This window comes from Sinohyriopsis cumingii, chromosome 1 (genome assembly GCF_028554795.1).
Source record: "Sinohyriopsis cumingii isolate HCF-2022 chromosome 1, ASM2855479v2, whole genome shotgun sequence".
Lineage (NCBI taxonomy): Eukaryota > Metazoa > Mollusca > Bivalvia > Unionida > Unionidae > Sinohyriopsis > Sinohyriopsis cumingii.
The window spans coordinates 129,904,071-129,922,446 of NC_142961.1; the positions used below are offsets into that span (position 1 = coordinate 129,904,071).

The 18,376-nt window shown below is 33.7% G+C and overlaps 1 protein-coding gene across 1 annotated transcript in view; it reads right to left on the bottom strand.

Annotated features, from left to right (window-relative positions):
* LOC149807853 (uncharacterized) overlaps positions 1 to 18,376 on the bottom strand; it is a 64,035-nt gene that overhangs the window by 17,736 nt on the left and 27,923 nt on the right. The window contains exons 6-8 of the mRNA XM_089947197.1: positions 16,414 to 16,605; positions 8,919 to 9,110; positions 5,277 to 5,468 (exon numbers count right to left, since the gene is read on the bottom strand). Of these exons, the coding sequence (XP_089803323.1) occupies positions 5,277 to 5,468; positions 8,919 to 9,110; positions 16,414 to 16,605 (576 nt within the window). The remainder of the gene's footprint in view (positions 1 to 5,276; positions 5,469 to 8,918; positions 9,111 to 16,413; positions 16,606 to 18,376) is intronic.

An 18,376-nucleotide genomic window follows, 5' to 3' on the forward strand; every position in this document is an offset into this window, starting at 1 on the left:
AATAATATAATCCGCACGAACTAAATAATGAAAAACCAAATAAATGGCCTTAGTAGAAGGGAAAGGGGTGCATCATTCACAGTAATTTCACACCGAAAGAATGATGTGTTTTACTCAAACAGTAAAACCGTTGTATTTTGCTCATATTAAACATATTCACTCATATAGTGAAAATGACGAAAACAAAGGGACAGATTTACGAAATAACTGTACAGTCCCAAAAATACATTGGGTATTACAAGCCACAAAGATTATCACACTGCTAAAATGTTACATGTATAGAGTTACACACTCCGTCACCAGCCTACTTGGCGATTAGTCACACTGGTCAATCAAGCAGTCAGTATTCCAGGTTGATCAATCTAGCAACCAACGCCCACCAATCTCTGTCAGCAACGCCCAGTCACCTGCTACTTTACAGGCAACACTTGTTTAGTCAGCTGTACGGCTGATATGGTTATGCTACACAGCTGCTATGGTCAACATCTATGGTTAGCTCTGCCGCTGGTACCACGTCAACTTCGATCACTCCGATAACTCTGATCACTCTGGTCAGCTATACAGTTGCGACTCCGATCACTCTGGTCAGCTGCAAGTACATCTAACACCGTGTACTATGCATGACACGGGCATATACAATAACACGTAATGGCGTTATGTACGGTAAGCTACATAGATTATATTATCAGCGCAATAATAACAAAACAATACACAATAAGTGAACCCTACCGTGCCCGACAAGAACCATACGGAAGTAAACGTTTCTATAAAATGCAACTTGTTATATTGTTAATATAAATCTCTAACAAAGTCACAAACAAGAATATAAAATATTTGCATTATACTATGTAAGCCGAAGATATACAAAAAATAAACTTGGTAGTAAATAGTTATAAATTACACACAATGAATTAATAACTCACATGCCTCTGCAGCTGAAGATGTGCAGGTCCTTAAAGTAGACCGTTCACTGACAAGACGTTCAGTAATGTAACGAGTTTGGCCTACGGTGAGGTATATATACACAGACGATGGCGCAATTTATCATCGGTGTGCTAGAAATATTCGTTTCTTCCCCTCGAAAGCCTTTCGCGCGTGCGGATTAGGATGAACCGAACTCACTATTTCGAAATCTTTGCATAATATACACACGTCACCCTCGGGAATCGTTGCACACACAAAAACGAAACCCATGTATATGTTTTAATAAATAAAACGATTTATACGATTCCGTTAAATTGATACCAAGGCCTGCAACTTACCATCTTTACTGTGATATATTAGGACAGCGGAACTTTGACTATTATACCAGCACCGGGGTAAGATTTAATTTTTTCTCAAAGAGTAAACATAAATCACACTGGCACAATACGTGAGAATAAATTAGTTTACTTGCAAAATTGAGTAAACTTTAAACAAAAAGTATGTACTCTTCTGAAAATGTAACGATGGAACGCAGTCTTACGTTACACGTTTACAAAAACTATACACTATCTAATATTACACTTTTTACAACTTTTAATCCGAACAGTTGTGTCAAAATAGTAGTCTTGGGACCAAATATCTTTCAAAGCATCCAAGTTGGCCACTACTTTGGAAAACGTGATAATTTTCAAACTATTTGATGAAATGGATCATGAATATTCATATATTTGTAATATTCAAAATTAAATTGCGATAAATGAAACCTTTTATTGAGGAACTTTAAGTACAATAAGAGTCTTATCTGACACAGATTCATATCTGAACCTACTTATTGCTTTGTATAGTTGTACCGATAATTTAACGATTATGAAACAATTAACTCAAGTTTATAGTCGATAACGTCATTACATGTTATTATATATGATCATGCCATTTGTATTACACGGATGTTGATATATTATCAGCCGATTGTCTGGTTGATTGACAGGTGGAATGATTGACCAGTGACTGACTGATGGTTGACGGACTCATGGAATGATTGACGGTTGCTTAGTACCCACGTGCTGTGCTTGGATAATGACGGAGTGTTCTGTTGTATTTCCATACATGCACAGGAGTATATATGTCTTTTAGCAGTGGGGTAATTTGGGTTCTGGTATATCCAATGTGCTGGTGCCAGACAAGACGTTGGACGGAAGAATATTAAAGTTGTTTATTGGTGAATAATCAGGCTTCTGGACCAACCGGTTTTCAGAGCAAAATATTGTACTCATCTTTAGGCAGACCAGGAGGGGCGGATCATTAGTAGTAACTCCTCAACTTCCCAATATATCATTATCGGAATGAAAAACTCATACATTTCACTATTTGAGTAAACCATATCATATTTCGTTGAACCATATAATTTATTATTATTTTTGTGAACATTGTCGAGGTCACCGTTAATTGTAAGTCATTCTCTTTACTAATTCAAGTTATTTTCTTACTTACCAATTTACATTTCATGTACATTGCATAACATTATCGGGTTGGTGCATATTATATTAATTGTCCAATATTTGGATCTTGTATGCGTACGAATGTAATCTAATCTTTCCCATTGAATCATTCATAAATAGACATTGTATTTTTGTTACCATCATACGTGCTCTTCGTTATATTCTAACCACCACCCGGTTATATTGTTACAGGTGATATCATATATTTGAACCTTCATTTGTTTTAGCTGTAGGGTTAAAAGATCTGCAAACGTTATCTAATTCAGTAAATGTATTTGTATGGATCAATGGTGATTTCAACTAACAATTTAGAGCTGCACTTTGTTATGTACATATTAGAGATACTCAGGCAGAACGTCGATGGTAATATTCACTCAGTTTGCGTAAGACAAAATATACGCAGCCTAAAGAAAAATTATGTGAGTGTAATTTAAATCCACTTTCATCAATGGGCATTCTTTGTCTTTTCTTTGTTAGCTATGACTCCCTTTTATTGCAACATTTCTAGATTCTTACTTTGTGTGCAAAAATTCCCGATTCTAAGAATCATCTTTTACCGTCTCTATATTAGTGTATGTGTCTTCATAATTCTTCCTGACTGCTTCCTTTATCTCGTGTATAGATTTTACTCTTCTGTCAAATAATCAAAACTATTTCCTGATTGCTTAAATACTTGTAGCGTACTTATGGAATATGTTACTATCTCACCGTGTGCTAAAGCTTTGCTGCAGACCAACGTTTCCTTGAACTCGCGAGCCACACAGTTACAGGTGCAACAGTGTTTCACACACACACACACACACACACACACACAGATATATATATATAAGTTTACATCTAAATAAGTATATATATTGCGAATTGAAATAAATTAGAGGTTAATTAACTCAATTTCTCACCATAAACATTCCGAAAATGACCCACCTAAGAAAAAAAGAACATTGTTCAACGAATCCATTTTTAACCACTTTAGCGAAGTTTTCACATATTTGACCTAACTATTACAAAGTTTCAACATAATGTGCAGAACTATTTTGAACAAATATCGTTTTTAGATACGATAGCAGTATTCACATTTTAACTGCTTAAATTAAACAGACATTATTTTCTTGCAAAAGAAAACCTTTAATGACGGTATTGTGAAACGCTACATCAGTTTATGCTCCTGGACTAAATCATAGCTCTACCAATAAATTGTAACTGTATTTCAGATGTCGATAAGTAACCATTTTAAAGAGATGTTTCATTTCACTCATAAGAATGTAAGAAAGAAGATTGATCGGTTTTATCTTGGCGTGCGGGGAATCATGACATAACACGAATTGTAATTTGCGTGTCGTCTGTCAGAAAATAGTTTCAAAAGGAAAACTGACGATGATGTCTTTGATGGAAACTCCCTGTAATCAGATATATGTGGATATTGTTCATCATATCTTCCCGGTTATGTAGTTAACCCTGTACATTGCTACATACGCGGTAGCTGTTGTTTAGGGGTGATTGACAATTTTTTCGCAGATCGTGGTGCACATATGATAGCTGAACATAAAGTTGAAATTATTGACGATTTTCAATCCGACATTTACTACAGTGCGGTACCACCAACGGGGTAACGGCTTAATATAAAATTTTAACTGCACAATATAATATTATCATTTGCACGTAGAGGTATTTTAATAAAGTTTCTGTTGCGCATGGGGAAGTGCCGCATTAGAGGTGAAGACTTTCAATTTGTCTGTTGTACGGAGGAAAATTCCGTGATACGAAGTGTACCTACGCGTGCTACTGTCGGGTGATTCCACGGCGAATGAACTGAAATAAATATACCAATCCTTCTGTTCATTATGTATAACTCTTTCTTACCTTTTTCCTTGGCAGTTTTCTCAATGTTAAACAATTCATATGCTGTGTCCAATTAAATATTACTTTAATAGTTTATTCCGTTATGTGTGCCAATTTTTACTAATGCACTGCCTTATTAACATAATACCGATCCGGTGGTATAGTGGTTAGAGTGTCCGCCTCTGATGCGGGCGGTTGTGGGTTCGATTCCCAGCTGAGTCATAACAAAGAATTATGCAAATGGTACCAACAGCTCCCTCGCTTAGCGCTCATCATTAAGATGTCAGTTTTATAATTGTTTGCCCTGGTGTCAGGATAATGTGACTGGGTGACATGTGCTCGGCATGGTGCACCAGTTTTAGACATCTGTAGACTGTGACAAAATGTTAAAGCTACGTTAAAAATCCAAATCACACATACACACAGACACACACATTTAACATATCCTCTCATATTAAAAATATATTCTTTGTAAGAATATAGTACGCGGTGAAAACAATAATTGTCACGTATTTAGGCCGTTCCTAGGTAAATGTTTTAAAAGATCCTAAGAACGTCATCGATATTTGAAACAACATTTCAAATCAATCAGTAGTGACTTTTTTTAAATACTAGTCTTACTTGGACGTGTCATTGATTATAGCATGTAACAGCCGAACATAAATAGAATATTCTTGGTGTATCTCAATCAATATATAACATATTGAAAATTACAACAAATCGAATAAAAACGAAAGTTGGACATCTGTAACTTATGTAAGACATGCCTTAAATGCTGATAGTATAGGTCAGCACCTACTAAAAAGAACATTAAATCAACCCGTGGATCGAAGCGCACATTGCTGACCCCCCTGATTTTTAGTATAGTGTAAGTTTTCTTATATAATGTCTTTCTTCCACTTGTTGAGACTCTAAATGAAAGAAACTTTGAGCTATACAATCTTTATAACAAGACGAAACAATGTAGTATTATATATTTCCATTTCGGAAGCTATGGTTACTTTTTATGCTGACCTAAACACAACCCAATTGATCCTTGCCATTGCTCGTTGTCGGAACAACGTGACTGACCACCGCCAACTAGTTTGTATCCCTCCTGACAGTTCAAGGACACTGTTGTATTATAGGTTCCGTTGCCTTCAAGTCCGCCGTTGAATGTTATGAAGCCGTGTGAATCATGCGGTAATGACTGGTTACATCGTTTTACTAAAATATCAAAATGATGATGACGATGTAAATTTGAGATTCGATGAGTTTTATATCATGATGCGTTTGATGTGCTCACATACTCGTTTGATAATTAAAATTTATTTTGTTAAGATTTATCATAACATTGCATGGTCAATATCATAGTGGAGAGATGAAAACGTTTCTGAAGTAAATCATATCCTAAACATAAAGAAAACGTGTTTCGTCAAGCATATAAGGAAGTCAGTCATGGTTCGTTTCCTGTAGCTTTAATGCATTTAGAAACCCACAGATGAATGGGAAATATAAAATCTGACTGAATACAATAAACAAAATATTAAAACTCTACGTACACGATTTAGGGTATTACCAGACTTGTAAATCACAAGTGTACTCCATTGTTCCTAAAGTATATAACTGTGTAACAACACATATGCAATTCCATTTCAAAGTATAATATGTATTCAGCGTTGACATATAATCTGACTTCATTAGATTCAAGTTGAAACATGTGTCACATAATATCGACATTATTAGATGCATAAAGTATAGAAATATCAGATTAAAGAAAGATCATTTTAAGATAAAATAAATTATGATCGAACAAACCAAAATGGAAAAACTGTTGAGTGCTAATTAGGCATTATATATAAATACTAAGCTACCTATATCTGAACGACGACCTTCAATTAATTCTAGTATATGTGATTAGCAAAAGACGTTCAGGGAAATCATTTATATTTGTATTGAGATTTCCCGGTCCTATTATTTCGCTTTATTTTAGAATCTGGCTTCTGTGCATTGACATTAGAAACGAACGAGAAGGAACGATACTAGCGTATAAGTTTTGTCATGTATTTTGTACTTATTTGCTTTTATCAATCTTCATCATTTTGAAGTAGACCCTAAAGAAGAACAATCTTTAAACACCTGAAATGCCTAATAGACAATAGGTTCAAATGTCATATATGATACTTAATATTTGCTCAAAATGAACATGCATTAAAGACAATATATTCTTTATTCAAGAACTGCAGATCGATCTAGGAAATCAGTGCATGTTGAACATGAAAATATATAAAAAGACTGCCATGATGCCACATTACAAACTATAACAAATTTTGTAACGTTCGACACTGTTTGTAGCAATCAAAGTCATTTGGGATTGTAAGGGTCTCGGGAAAAATAGGACGCTAACAATACTTACGAAATGTTCTTATTTTGTTATGTTCATAAACATGAAGTTCAAAGTTTTGATGTGGAGGGAAAACAATTGATAAAATCTCCCTTGTACGGGTTATACCTTATTTAAATTTTTAACTAATTATGCACATAAAATACAAATGGATTATTGATCGATAGTTATTCATTCGTCGGAAAAAAATATATCGTCGATACCCCATTTAAGCAATGTAGAGCAAGTCATACAAATTGTTATTGATGTAAACATAGAAAGCCGTCAAAAACGTAATGTCAATTAATTATGGGAACACGTTCGCCCTTCTTACTACAAATGAAACTTTGACTAGTTCTGACTTTTCAAATACATTTGATGAATATATAACGTTTTTATATTCTTTTTAAGAAGTATAAATGAACTTTAAGGAATCCCATTATACAATTAAATGCGGTGTGAAAAATGTATGGAAAGACAAAATGTCCATTAAATGTTATAGAAATTGTATATAAAAGCTTAGTCGACTTAGTCTTTTCTCCTCCAGTCATTGACTTAATCACGACATACAAGAGATAATGGAAATTTAAAGATGATAATGTAATTCTCGTATATGTTGGTTACACATAAGATACACAGTTAGACTGTGTTATCGGCATTTACCAGGAAACAAATGTTCAGGTTGGAATAGACGGCAGTGTTGCATTTCCATGATGCAAAAGTGAAATTAATAAATCTAGAAAGGTTACTATTTCCTCGAAGATACTGTTGGTATTGAATATAGTTATGTTACGTATCGCAGTGCAGAAAAGTTACATATAAAAAGACAATACAAACTGGATTTTAGTGACATTTGATACACATGATTTTTTATATAGGGAGGTATATATTTCGGATATTTATATGTCATAGCACATTCGTTATGTGCTGGGCGATTATACAGTTACAAATTATGTTGTGTGTTGGGAATGTTTCATTGTTTTCTATTTCGTTTTCATTTCCATTCCTTCTGTTACATAAATTTGATACGTATGTGCTGCATTAGAAGTTTTCATGCTTAGTTGTGCATTAAATTATTTTCGGAAAATAATTGTTATACAGTATTCCATGTTTGTAGAATGTTATTTTATACTTACGAATACATAACCTAATAAAGAAGATGAATCCTGATGAAATATATTTATCTGTTTTCGGAATTATTTGTTCCTCAAGTTCCTGACTAAATGTGTTATTTCAAAATACAATTGCTTAGGATATCAAAATGCACCACCAAGTGAACATTATTTTTCTTATTTTAATCTGTGAATCATTTTACTAGACTCTTGCAAGGAATTGTTTTGTTTTGCGTTAGATTTTTTTTCCAGAGCGAATTATTTTTCAGGGTATTGGTAATTTATATTTTTTCAAGTCTGTAATTTTACAAGGTAACCGATACCACTACTTAACAACTATTTTCCTTTACGTTTTTCAGATTTAGAATGTTTATGAATACTTTCAAAATACCAACCTTAGATAATTTTCTGCAGAAAGTTTCGCTCGGTTGCCTTATATTCCAGGTGTTCCAATTTATACTCTACATAGTCTTTAAGAATGAATTGTCTTACCGTAGAAACATGTATCCTATCAGTTAAGCATTATGGTTTGTATTAGAAGATATAATGTTCTGAAAGCATAACTATGATACGCATTTTATATTTAGTTAGTTTGAGTGCATCTATTGTAAAATATTCTGCTATCTTAACCAATACTTAAGCTTCAGGAGAACCACAAGGCAAACTGTAAATTGGTCGGTTTTATGAAAGGTCACCTAGACTAAATATTCCACTTTCAGTCATATTATTCAAATGTGTCTATTAGGATAACATTTGCGACAGCTTATATTGATAATATCATGTTTTATGTCCATGTTAGACCGGAACATAAGTATTATACTTTTGGTAGACCTAAACCTATATATAATATAAAGTATGTTATAAGAAAGGTACCAGTAATGAAACAATTATATAAGGAACCTAAGTAGTAAAGTCACGACTTAAATAAGTGCATTTGTTTGCAGTACAAACTAACACAAAAAGTAAATAAGCGGAACATCGTGGTGCAAATTGCTGACTGATCTTACACTAACCTTTGTAGTTAGCATATTGTAACAGTTGTTTGTTTAAGTTCTTAAGTCATTATTTACGATGCTAAATGTAAACAATTAGATTCATATGTGCTTTATTGTACTAGAAGGTAAAACATTTAAAATTATATGAATTTGTATCTCTGCAAAGTAAGTTGCTTTCTGCATTTACCCATACAAAACCCAAGGGAACCATGCCATTGTTCATCGTCGGCGCAACGCGGTTGACCTCCGGCGACTAGTTTGTATCCCTCGTGGCAATTTAAGGACACTGTGGTATTATATGTTCCGTTGCCTTCAATTCCATCCATATATATGTGTGAGCTGTGCGGTACTTGCGGTAGTGGCTGATTGCATCGTTTTACTAAAAATATTAAAACCATATGAACGGACTAAAATTGTGTCTACAAAAATTACAAATTATGTTGCATGTATTAGGTCAACTATTGGTTTGACATGAAACATAATATTGTGAAGCTTAAGAAACCACTTAACATTAAATGTCATTGATTAGATATAACCAACTGTTTGAAGTCAAACATGTATTAGATATGATGGATTTTCCATGTTACTCCGAGCATTTATCGACTTGGGCCATTTTTTATTTCCCCTAGCTTCCATGTATTTAGAAAATCGTTTGTTAAATGGAAACTTTATTGAGTATAACTGAAAAGGATCGACGAGAAAACCAATTTAAAAATGTACGCAGACATTTTGGGCATTAACAAACGTGTACAATATGAATGTACTCCTTCTTACCTACAGTGAAAAACGGCATAATATGTTTAGAAATTTGCAATTAAATCAACAATAGTACATAGTTTCAAATTCGACATAATCTTTCCTTCACTGGCTTTAAGTTCTTACTTTAATCATGCCACCTAGAATATATACAGGCCCGGCAGTATACAGTTCCAATATAGCATATTAAATAAAGCACATTTTGAGACAACGAAAATTATAAAGAATTAAACCTAGAAAAACATTCCAGCAACTGTACAACGCGTTGTAATTAAATCTGGCAAACAGAAATGGTATTTAGAGTGTATACGGCACATTATATATAAAAAAGAACTCAACATCGTTCTAAGTCAGGACCTTCATTTAATGCTTGGGTCGGTGGTTCATAGAGGGCTTTACCCCGTGTAATGAGAATTTTTTGATCCCATTGCCTCGAGCTATATCAGAATCTGGAAGTGAACTTAAATGCTAAACTAAGGAAACGGAACGTTAATCATATATGATATGATCTCACATTTTGCCCTCAATGGTTTTGACAAATCTTTAGTTACTTGAAGAGGATTCAAGTGCATTTCCCTGTCAACAAACCCGAATCGCTAGATAGGTGATATGCTCACAATGACAATAGGTCGAAATGTCATATGAGATATATACAGTGTACTAAATATGAACAATCATTAACTGCATAACGAACAAGGAAATGTATCTTAAAAACTAAAATAAAGGCAGTAGGTTTCAGCACAATTTCGTCATTTTTTTAAAAAACCAAACGGAACATATGAAACAGTCATTCTAGAAAGATTATCGTGATGTACATACATAGTTTTAAATGGTATTTATACGATTTCATGTGGTGTTACATTTTATTGAAAGACAATTTCAATTACTTTTGACCGCTGTATAATATAAAAGCTTTCCTGATTTAATGTTTGGTTTTCTTCCAAGTGGTAAAATAAAAGATGCATCATACAATGAATTTTTAGATACGACAATGTAACTGTCGTAATTGCTGTTTACACATAATATACATAATGAGATCTAGTTTCTTAGTTTATATCGGGACTCAAATATTTAGATTCCAATAGACGATTATACTTAATTTCGATAATCGTAGAATGATAGGTTGGAACAAATTTAAGTAAATCATCATTTAGTGGTAGAACTTTGAGATATTGCACATAACATATGCTTTTTTCATAGGCTAATATGATACAAAACAATAAACGACATTCCGAACAATGATATAATGTTAACAGCAGTTAATATAATATATTATACGTATATTTAGATATTATTTAGAATTTGTATATTTAAATATACATTAGTAAATGTCCTGGGCAATAATATAGTGTCCTCTCATATGGCCATGAAATATGCATTTTTGTCACCTAATTTTACTTCATCTGTTTCGTTACAGAAATGAGACAAATATTTGTTGAAATAGAATATTTTAGCTATTATTGTTTATTTGTACAGTTTGAAATTAGTGAGGCTGTTCTGAAAACAGAATATTTTCAATATAGTCTTCATCTTTGTAGAGTATTGGCACATCATTATATATCTCTAGCATAATATGGAAGAAAAATTGGGATCAAAGGTATTCAGCATTTTTGTTAATGATTATTGGCTAAGTATCTGATAGAAAATATGTTTTCAGAAACAAATTGATCGCAAAATCTCAATGCATTACAATATAAACAATGACGTTATCTTAAGTGTGGGACTGTAACATATCCTATTTGATTATCTGCACCCTTTTGTTGTTGCACCTTGTACGAAGGGTAATTGACGGTATTAATAACATACGTTTTACTCATCTTGGTCTTTTAGGCTATACTACTTACTTAGTTTGTACTGTTCGTTGTAACGACACATTGGTCTTACCCTAATTAAAAGAAACGGCTAAAGGAATAAATTTAAATTCTACAAAGTTTAAACGTTTACGTTTTAAATGACAACGGAAGAGGAAATTAGATCATAAAGCCTGAAATCCAAGACAATCCTAAAACGTATGTTAAAAGTTTAAAAGTATAAACTGTTACGAATTAATATCAATCATGAATGTACTGATATATCGATAGCCTTTAATGTTCTGACCTACCACAATTATTGGTGCTTCAAAAAGAAACAAAAATTATTGTCTTTGAATGAATTATTAGCAATTCCAAAGCAGTCTTTTAAAAAAGGCAATGCACATTACAAATTAAAATGAATAATTTAAATAAATAGTTCCTCTCAAATTATAACCAGACCAATGTTAGAATATGAATAAATAATTGTTTATCAGCATTTATATAATCTATGACGCAAATAATGGACCAACATGTATGCCTAACATTTATTTCTTGGACATGATAGGGTCAAAACCCATGTAAACATGTTTACGCACATTATTTTAAAGTACACACTACAGTCACGAAAAAAGTGATATATCGCAATAGGTTGATTGCAAATGACCGTTAGCTCAAACGTAAAAATGCAATCATTGTAAACGTTAAAAAAAAAATATACGTGTAACACTTCCCATCCTAAAGGACAAGAAAAGTATATTCAAAGAAAATCTTTCTTTTCATCTTAGTCAAACATAATTCTAATAGAATTATCCTTAAAAAGAAAGCAGGTTAAGAACGACACAAAATGTATGCAAAATCTAACAATAGAGATAGTCTAGGTACCTGTTAATGGAACGTCGATCATGTTAACGTTTCATTTTGATGTGCCTATTATCAATATATCATTCTTACAACATATTGTTCCACTTTAACAATCTCTGAATTTTGTTTTTCCTTTTCTTAATGAAAGTACGGAGATCGTGACCACCAAACCAATCGGAAAAGGAATTGAACTAATAGTAAAGTGTTGCAAAGCTAATACTAAAGCTAAATATTCATGCTCATTGTGAAATAATTTATTTGGCGTCACATATTTTTAGAAGAATTACATACTGGTTGATTCACACCATTTCGGTCTCTTTGAATCAATTCTCCACAAACCCCTACATCGTTTGCATGAACATACATTTTAAATGATTTTCTCAAATCTGAGTTTGAACAAATTTTCGAATCTTTAATGATGGCAGTTAATTTATCAAAAGCATACGACCGTTTGTCTGATCAATGGAGCTGGAATTTCCTCCTACTGTACAAATTTGTCAGAGCATCAGCAATTATGGAAACATTTGGGCATAATATCCGATTACAGTCAACCATACCCCAAACTCACATCAGTTGGATTTTACTAATACACGCTGGGAAACCAGCGATAGCCTTGAATTTAATATACTCATTTGTATGTCCTTAAACTGCAACATAAAGCAGGGCCGATTTCACCTTTACTTGGCATAATTGTCAAATTTGCATGACTGAGTCGAGCAATGAAACTGTTAATGGTTTATAAATGATCTTAATAGATGAATGTAGATGACATCTTCTAATAAGCATCGACATGATCTAGGCCAGATGTTAGTGTGTTCATTATACCCCAAAATAGTGACGAAGAATGTTTCAATCATCATTGTTTTGAATACGTAAAGATTAATTCTTGTTAGTTTAAAGGCTTTTAACAATGTATACCTCAGACTAGAGGCAGTCAGTCAAATTTAATTCTAAATCGTCGGTTGAAAGATGTTTCTCCTTTAATAGATTCAATGGTCAACGGACATTATGTTCAAACACCATATGAAAAGGACTAAGATCTAAAAGTTCTTAAAATGAACCTTTAAAGCAAACGACAGCAAGTAAACACACCAATCCAAATGTGTTCTTGTATCAAAGCGATTTTACCAATCGTAATTTGCAAAGCTTGATGGCATATTTCTACAACGCTTTCACTTTCATGGTGAGTTTTCCTAACATTTGAAAGATGTGACACGATTTAAAGTAATAAGAGTCATCCGACCAAGCCATCGGCCAAATAAAATGAAAGAAGATGCTGCGATAAGTCTTCGTGACTCCAAAATGACTAACCAATGGAGTCGCATCATCTAGGCTAAGAAATGTCCTCCAGATATGCCAAAGGAAAGGCACTATATTAGTTTACTGAACACTTGTCGCCAAAGGGAACTTTAGGATGTTTCTAATTTCTCATAACAACCCCATGTACATAAAAATGATTGTGACCTGTGATTCCTATGTTTCCCACATAGCCTACTGACACAAACATGAGATTTCCGGAACTTGCTCCTGTTTCACTACTAGCGAGTGTATTGTGGTGCCTGATTAGAGCAAAGAGAAAGTGCTGAATAAAATGGATCATGACTGTCAATACTTCTTGACTGATCAATAACAGGAGCACGATTAATCTCATCAAAGGAAAAATCAATAAATGTGTCAGCTCAATGGATGATTTCCTGGTCAGCATCATTCTCAAAGTCTCATTTGACACTATCACTAGTACATGTGCAAGCAGAATATGAATTCATTTTCAATAGGATCAAAGTTTTCATCGGAAAATGCCCTGTCAGTTACAAGTGGATCAACCAAAAACTCATCTCCAGCTAGATCACTGCATAGTAATAAATAAATTCCAATATTTAAAATCACTGCTCCAACAGTCACGACTGCTGGAACTAAATCTTATGCTAGATTCACACAATGAAGAGGAATATTAACAAAGACCCCATCTACCTCCTAAATAAGAATCTTTTCACTAGAAGAAGACTTCGCAGATAAAGGTAAATCTCATGATAACAAGGGGTTTTATTCGTGTTTGTTTAAATATATATTTTGACTTGGCAGAATCACATAAGTGGCATAGTCTGTTTCGATATGAATGGTTCATAATTATCTATAGTAAAATCTGACTGGTATTTGTTTGACCCGATCAATGTGTTGTTTTCAATACCAAACAGTGCCCATGACCTTTGTGAAATCGAATAATTAGAATAGCTCAATATGTAATATGTTGCCTATCTATCAGCATCTAATAACTAGGAATAGCATACCCGTTCTACTTACAATAAGCGCGCATAGCTGAGACGGTTTTATTTTTCCAACACACTGCTGCCAAGAAGACTTATTGACAAAACTAAACTACTATTCAATGAATATTCATCTCCAGCACAAACAATATTTGTCAAATGTACCAACACCGTTTCCTCATCTAGTTAGATCTCGACATTGCTATGAACACGATTGTTTAACCCTTAATAAAAGTACTAATGTAATAGTTATTGTAGCATCAACAAACATGCTCTTGTATGTAAAGGGGGCGAGGTGTACTCCACCATCCATTTCTAATTATTTTAGTGTCGATTGCATTTCCCCTTCTTTGTTCTCTTTCTGTATCTGCACCCCCTATCTCCATCCCTCCATCCCTCTCTCTACATTTTCACCTGTCTTATTATCTCTCTGCCACACGTTTGTGTCCGTCGTCATTTGCGTCTGCGTCTCTTGCCTTCCTCTTTTTTGTTTATAATTCCCTGTCTTCTGTTTTCCCTGCCACTCCATCTGCTCTCTCCGCTAGTGTATTTCTTTGCATTCTGTCTCTCTTCGCATTTGATTCGTTTTATTCTTTACGAACTTGTAATTCCGTCATCTTATTTTGAAGGTAAGATTTGGTAAGTCATCTTCCCACCTTTATTTATCTATGAAAACATACTAGACCAAATTATATTGTTTTCTTCTGCAGATGGATGTACTTCTTTGACAGCATTATGTCTGTCTGCTGAGCACAAACAAAGCAAAGACTCTAACCACCCCTGCATATGATTTGAAACAAATTTCGCCGTATTAGATGCCATAATAAAACTAAGATATTGATTAGACTAACGTTGTTGCATGTGTGAAACTAAAATATTTACAGGGGACAATTGCAGTTCCTAAGTAAAATCCACAAACTATAGTCTGTTTAGGAATTACAATCTCGAATCTGATGATGTTTCATTATCTCTGACTGTTCATGATGTACCACTAATAGTGCTGTATAAAGTGACATTATATGCGGGAGGTCGTTGGTTCTATCCCTGGTCGAGTCATACCAAAGACGTACAAAAAATAAAAGAACATTTGCCTTGCTTGGCGCTCAGCATTAAGATGCTAGTATTAGGGCTAGTCAGCCTGGTGTCAGGATAATATGACTGGGTGGGACATCATGCTACATGTCTGCGGCATGATGCCCCAGTGCTAGACATCACTATAAACTGCCATACTGCAGACGTCGTAGCGATATGTCTGAAATAATGTTAAAGCTACTTAAAAAACCAAATCACACGCACACACACACACTCAAAATAATATACTCCAGAATAGATTTGAATCAATGTACACTAATCCTTAAGCAATGTAGTAGTACTCAGAGTCAATGAGCACGTTCTTATTCTAATAATTTTTTTAAATTAAATAGTTCCCTTTTAAACTATAACTGAACATAACTAAAAGTGGTTCGACTAGAGAGATGTTAAAATAAGAATACATAGTTATATTTGTCAGAAACTTATATAAAAAACTAAAACGTTAGCTGTCTAAATCGTTCGTTTACTAATGCATAGTACGTACAGCAACAATGTAAATTCATGGATAAATGTAATGAAAACAAAATATTTACACATAGCATGACAGAGGCGAACATAGATAGGATATCATTAGTGTATCAGCCTATCCTAATGTACTAGAATTTATAATAAATATAACAAAACTTAAATCATTATATAAGGAACACAGGTAGTAAAAGCATGCCTTACTTAATGCTACTGTGTTGCAGGTCAAGCTAACGAAAACAAGGAAGTCAGTCTTTGATCTTGGTGCAACACGCAAATTGCTGTTATACTTAGTGCTGCATTTGGTATATTGTAAGATTTTTGTTATTGTATGTTGTCAGCATTATTCTACAGAGATAAATAAAAGTTACTTATAATTCATTCTAAATAAAATTTGTTAAGAATTATATGGTTTTTCATCTTCAATAATTTATTTTCTTTATGTGTTTACCCAAACAAAGCCCAATGGATCCCTGCCATTGCTCGTCATCGGCGCAACGTGATTGTCCACCACTGTCCATTTTGTATCCCTCAAGACAATGTAAGGACACTGTTGTATTATAGGTTCCGATGCCATCGATTCCACCTTGAAGTATTAGTAGGCCGTGTGACACTTGCGGTAGTGGCTTATTACATCGTTTAGCTGAAAATATCAAAGTCAGACAGACAAACTAATATTTTAATTAGATTAATTTCATACCATGTTGCATTTGATACAACCACATATTTTCTTTGACCATTAAACATCATACTGTGAAGCTTAAGAAAAAACATAGTACACTAACATATCATAATGTAGAAATAAGCAGTAGTTTGAAGTAATTCATATCTTTAACTTATCGCTAATATCTTGTTATGTCCTGAATTTATATAACTCCGCTAGTTTTCATTTCGTGTAGTTTCTATTTATTTAGGATATTTAGTATTAGCGGAACGGCTGAAAATATATCATTCAGATTGCAATTTCAAAGCTACAATGTACCTTCTTATTAGCAACCTGGATCTTACCGGGTACAATAATTATACTACCTAAACGAGCATTTTTCAGGCTTATACATATAAAGAGCCGATACACCACCTACATTATAAAATGGCAAAACATGCATTTCAGATTGCATACGGTTAATGAAGGTAAAGACGATTAGGTATTATTGTTTTTCTTTCTTAGTGTCAATGATACCTTTAACAAATCACTGTCACTGGCGACATCATGTCGAAGAATTAGGAGCCAATACAGCATAATTTTAGATTGGATCAAAATAATAGCACCACATTAGTATACGCGCTGATAACGAAACTGATCTTCTATAATCACCTACCTATCTCATACTCACGAGACGTGTATCTAACACCAGCTTTGTTCGTTTTTGTACCACATGTCTCTGATTCATTTGCATAATTTCACAAACAGTAGATCGAAATTGTATGCCATGTACTATTTAACATCACTTAAAATCTAGTCTATAATTAAGAATACCTCGATAATTTTTTATGTTATGGAACGATCCTTGATACCAAAAAATCTCAAGAATACTAAATATTTTGAGGTCGGTACCTAATGCTTCGTTAATTACTCCGTTAGATAAGTGTCTACCCAACATTCATTTCACCATAATGAAATCACAGAAGCACTACATTTAATGTAACCATAAACAGATAAAGAAATACATTTAGGTCATAGCCATGGCTTTGTTGCACTCTAAATATCTTTCGTCAAGGAATGCAGATCGTACACGTTCACACAGACCGAACCGACCTCAAAACTGTACACATTTGGTATCCAATTTTGATTGTCTAGAGGACTGGTGAATGGTTTAGTTTTTCTTCTCTGGCATGTATTGGCATCTGGAATGTATTTGTACCTATATTTTTGCCTGTCGCTTTCTCAGCCCATAATCTGTTCAATTTCCACGTCCAATCTTCCACTTTTTCTTTCCGTTCGCAAATATATAATTTCCCCTTCCAATATGCCTTCAGACAATAGTATATCCCATCTGATCTAGAAGCCTCCCTGTCTCTCGGTCATTGATATGGCTTCACTTATCTTGCGCAATCTCTCCGTGATCGTTGTTCACTCTTCTTAGATGACGAGTCGACGGGAAATAAGAAAACTGGCAAACGCACCCTTTTAACTCCTTTATAGCGGAGACCAGGATGGCAACATGAATATTACTAGGTGGCTAACGCAGATATAACACGATGCATATTATTCTCAATAGGTATATTAAAGAAATAAGTGGGTGTGTGTGCACATACTACACACACAAACATAATTTCATGTACTATCTGAAAATAAAGGCAGGTATTTATTTTTTAGCTGTCAAAAGCATGCACTAACATAAAACAAATACATTGTATGGGCAATCACAGAGTATTTTATATTTGTTTATAAAGATTTGAGTTTTTGTCCAAAA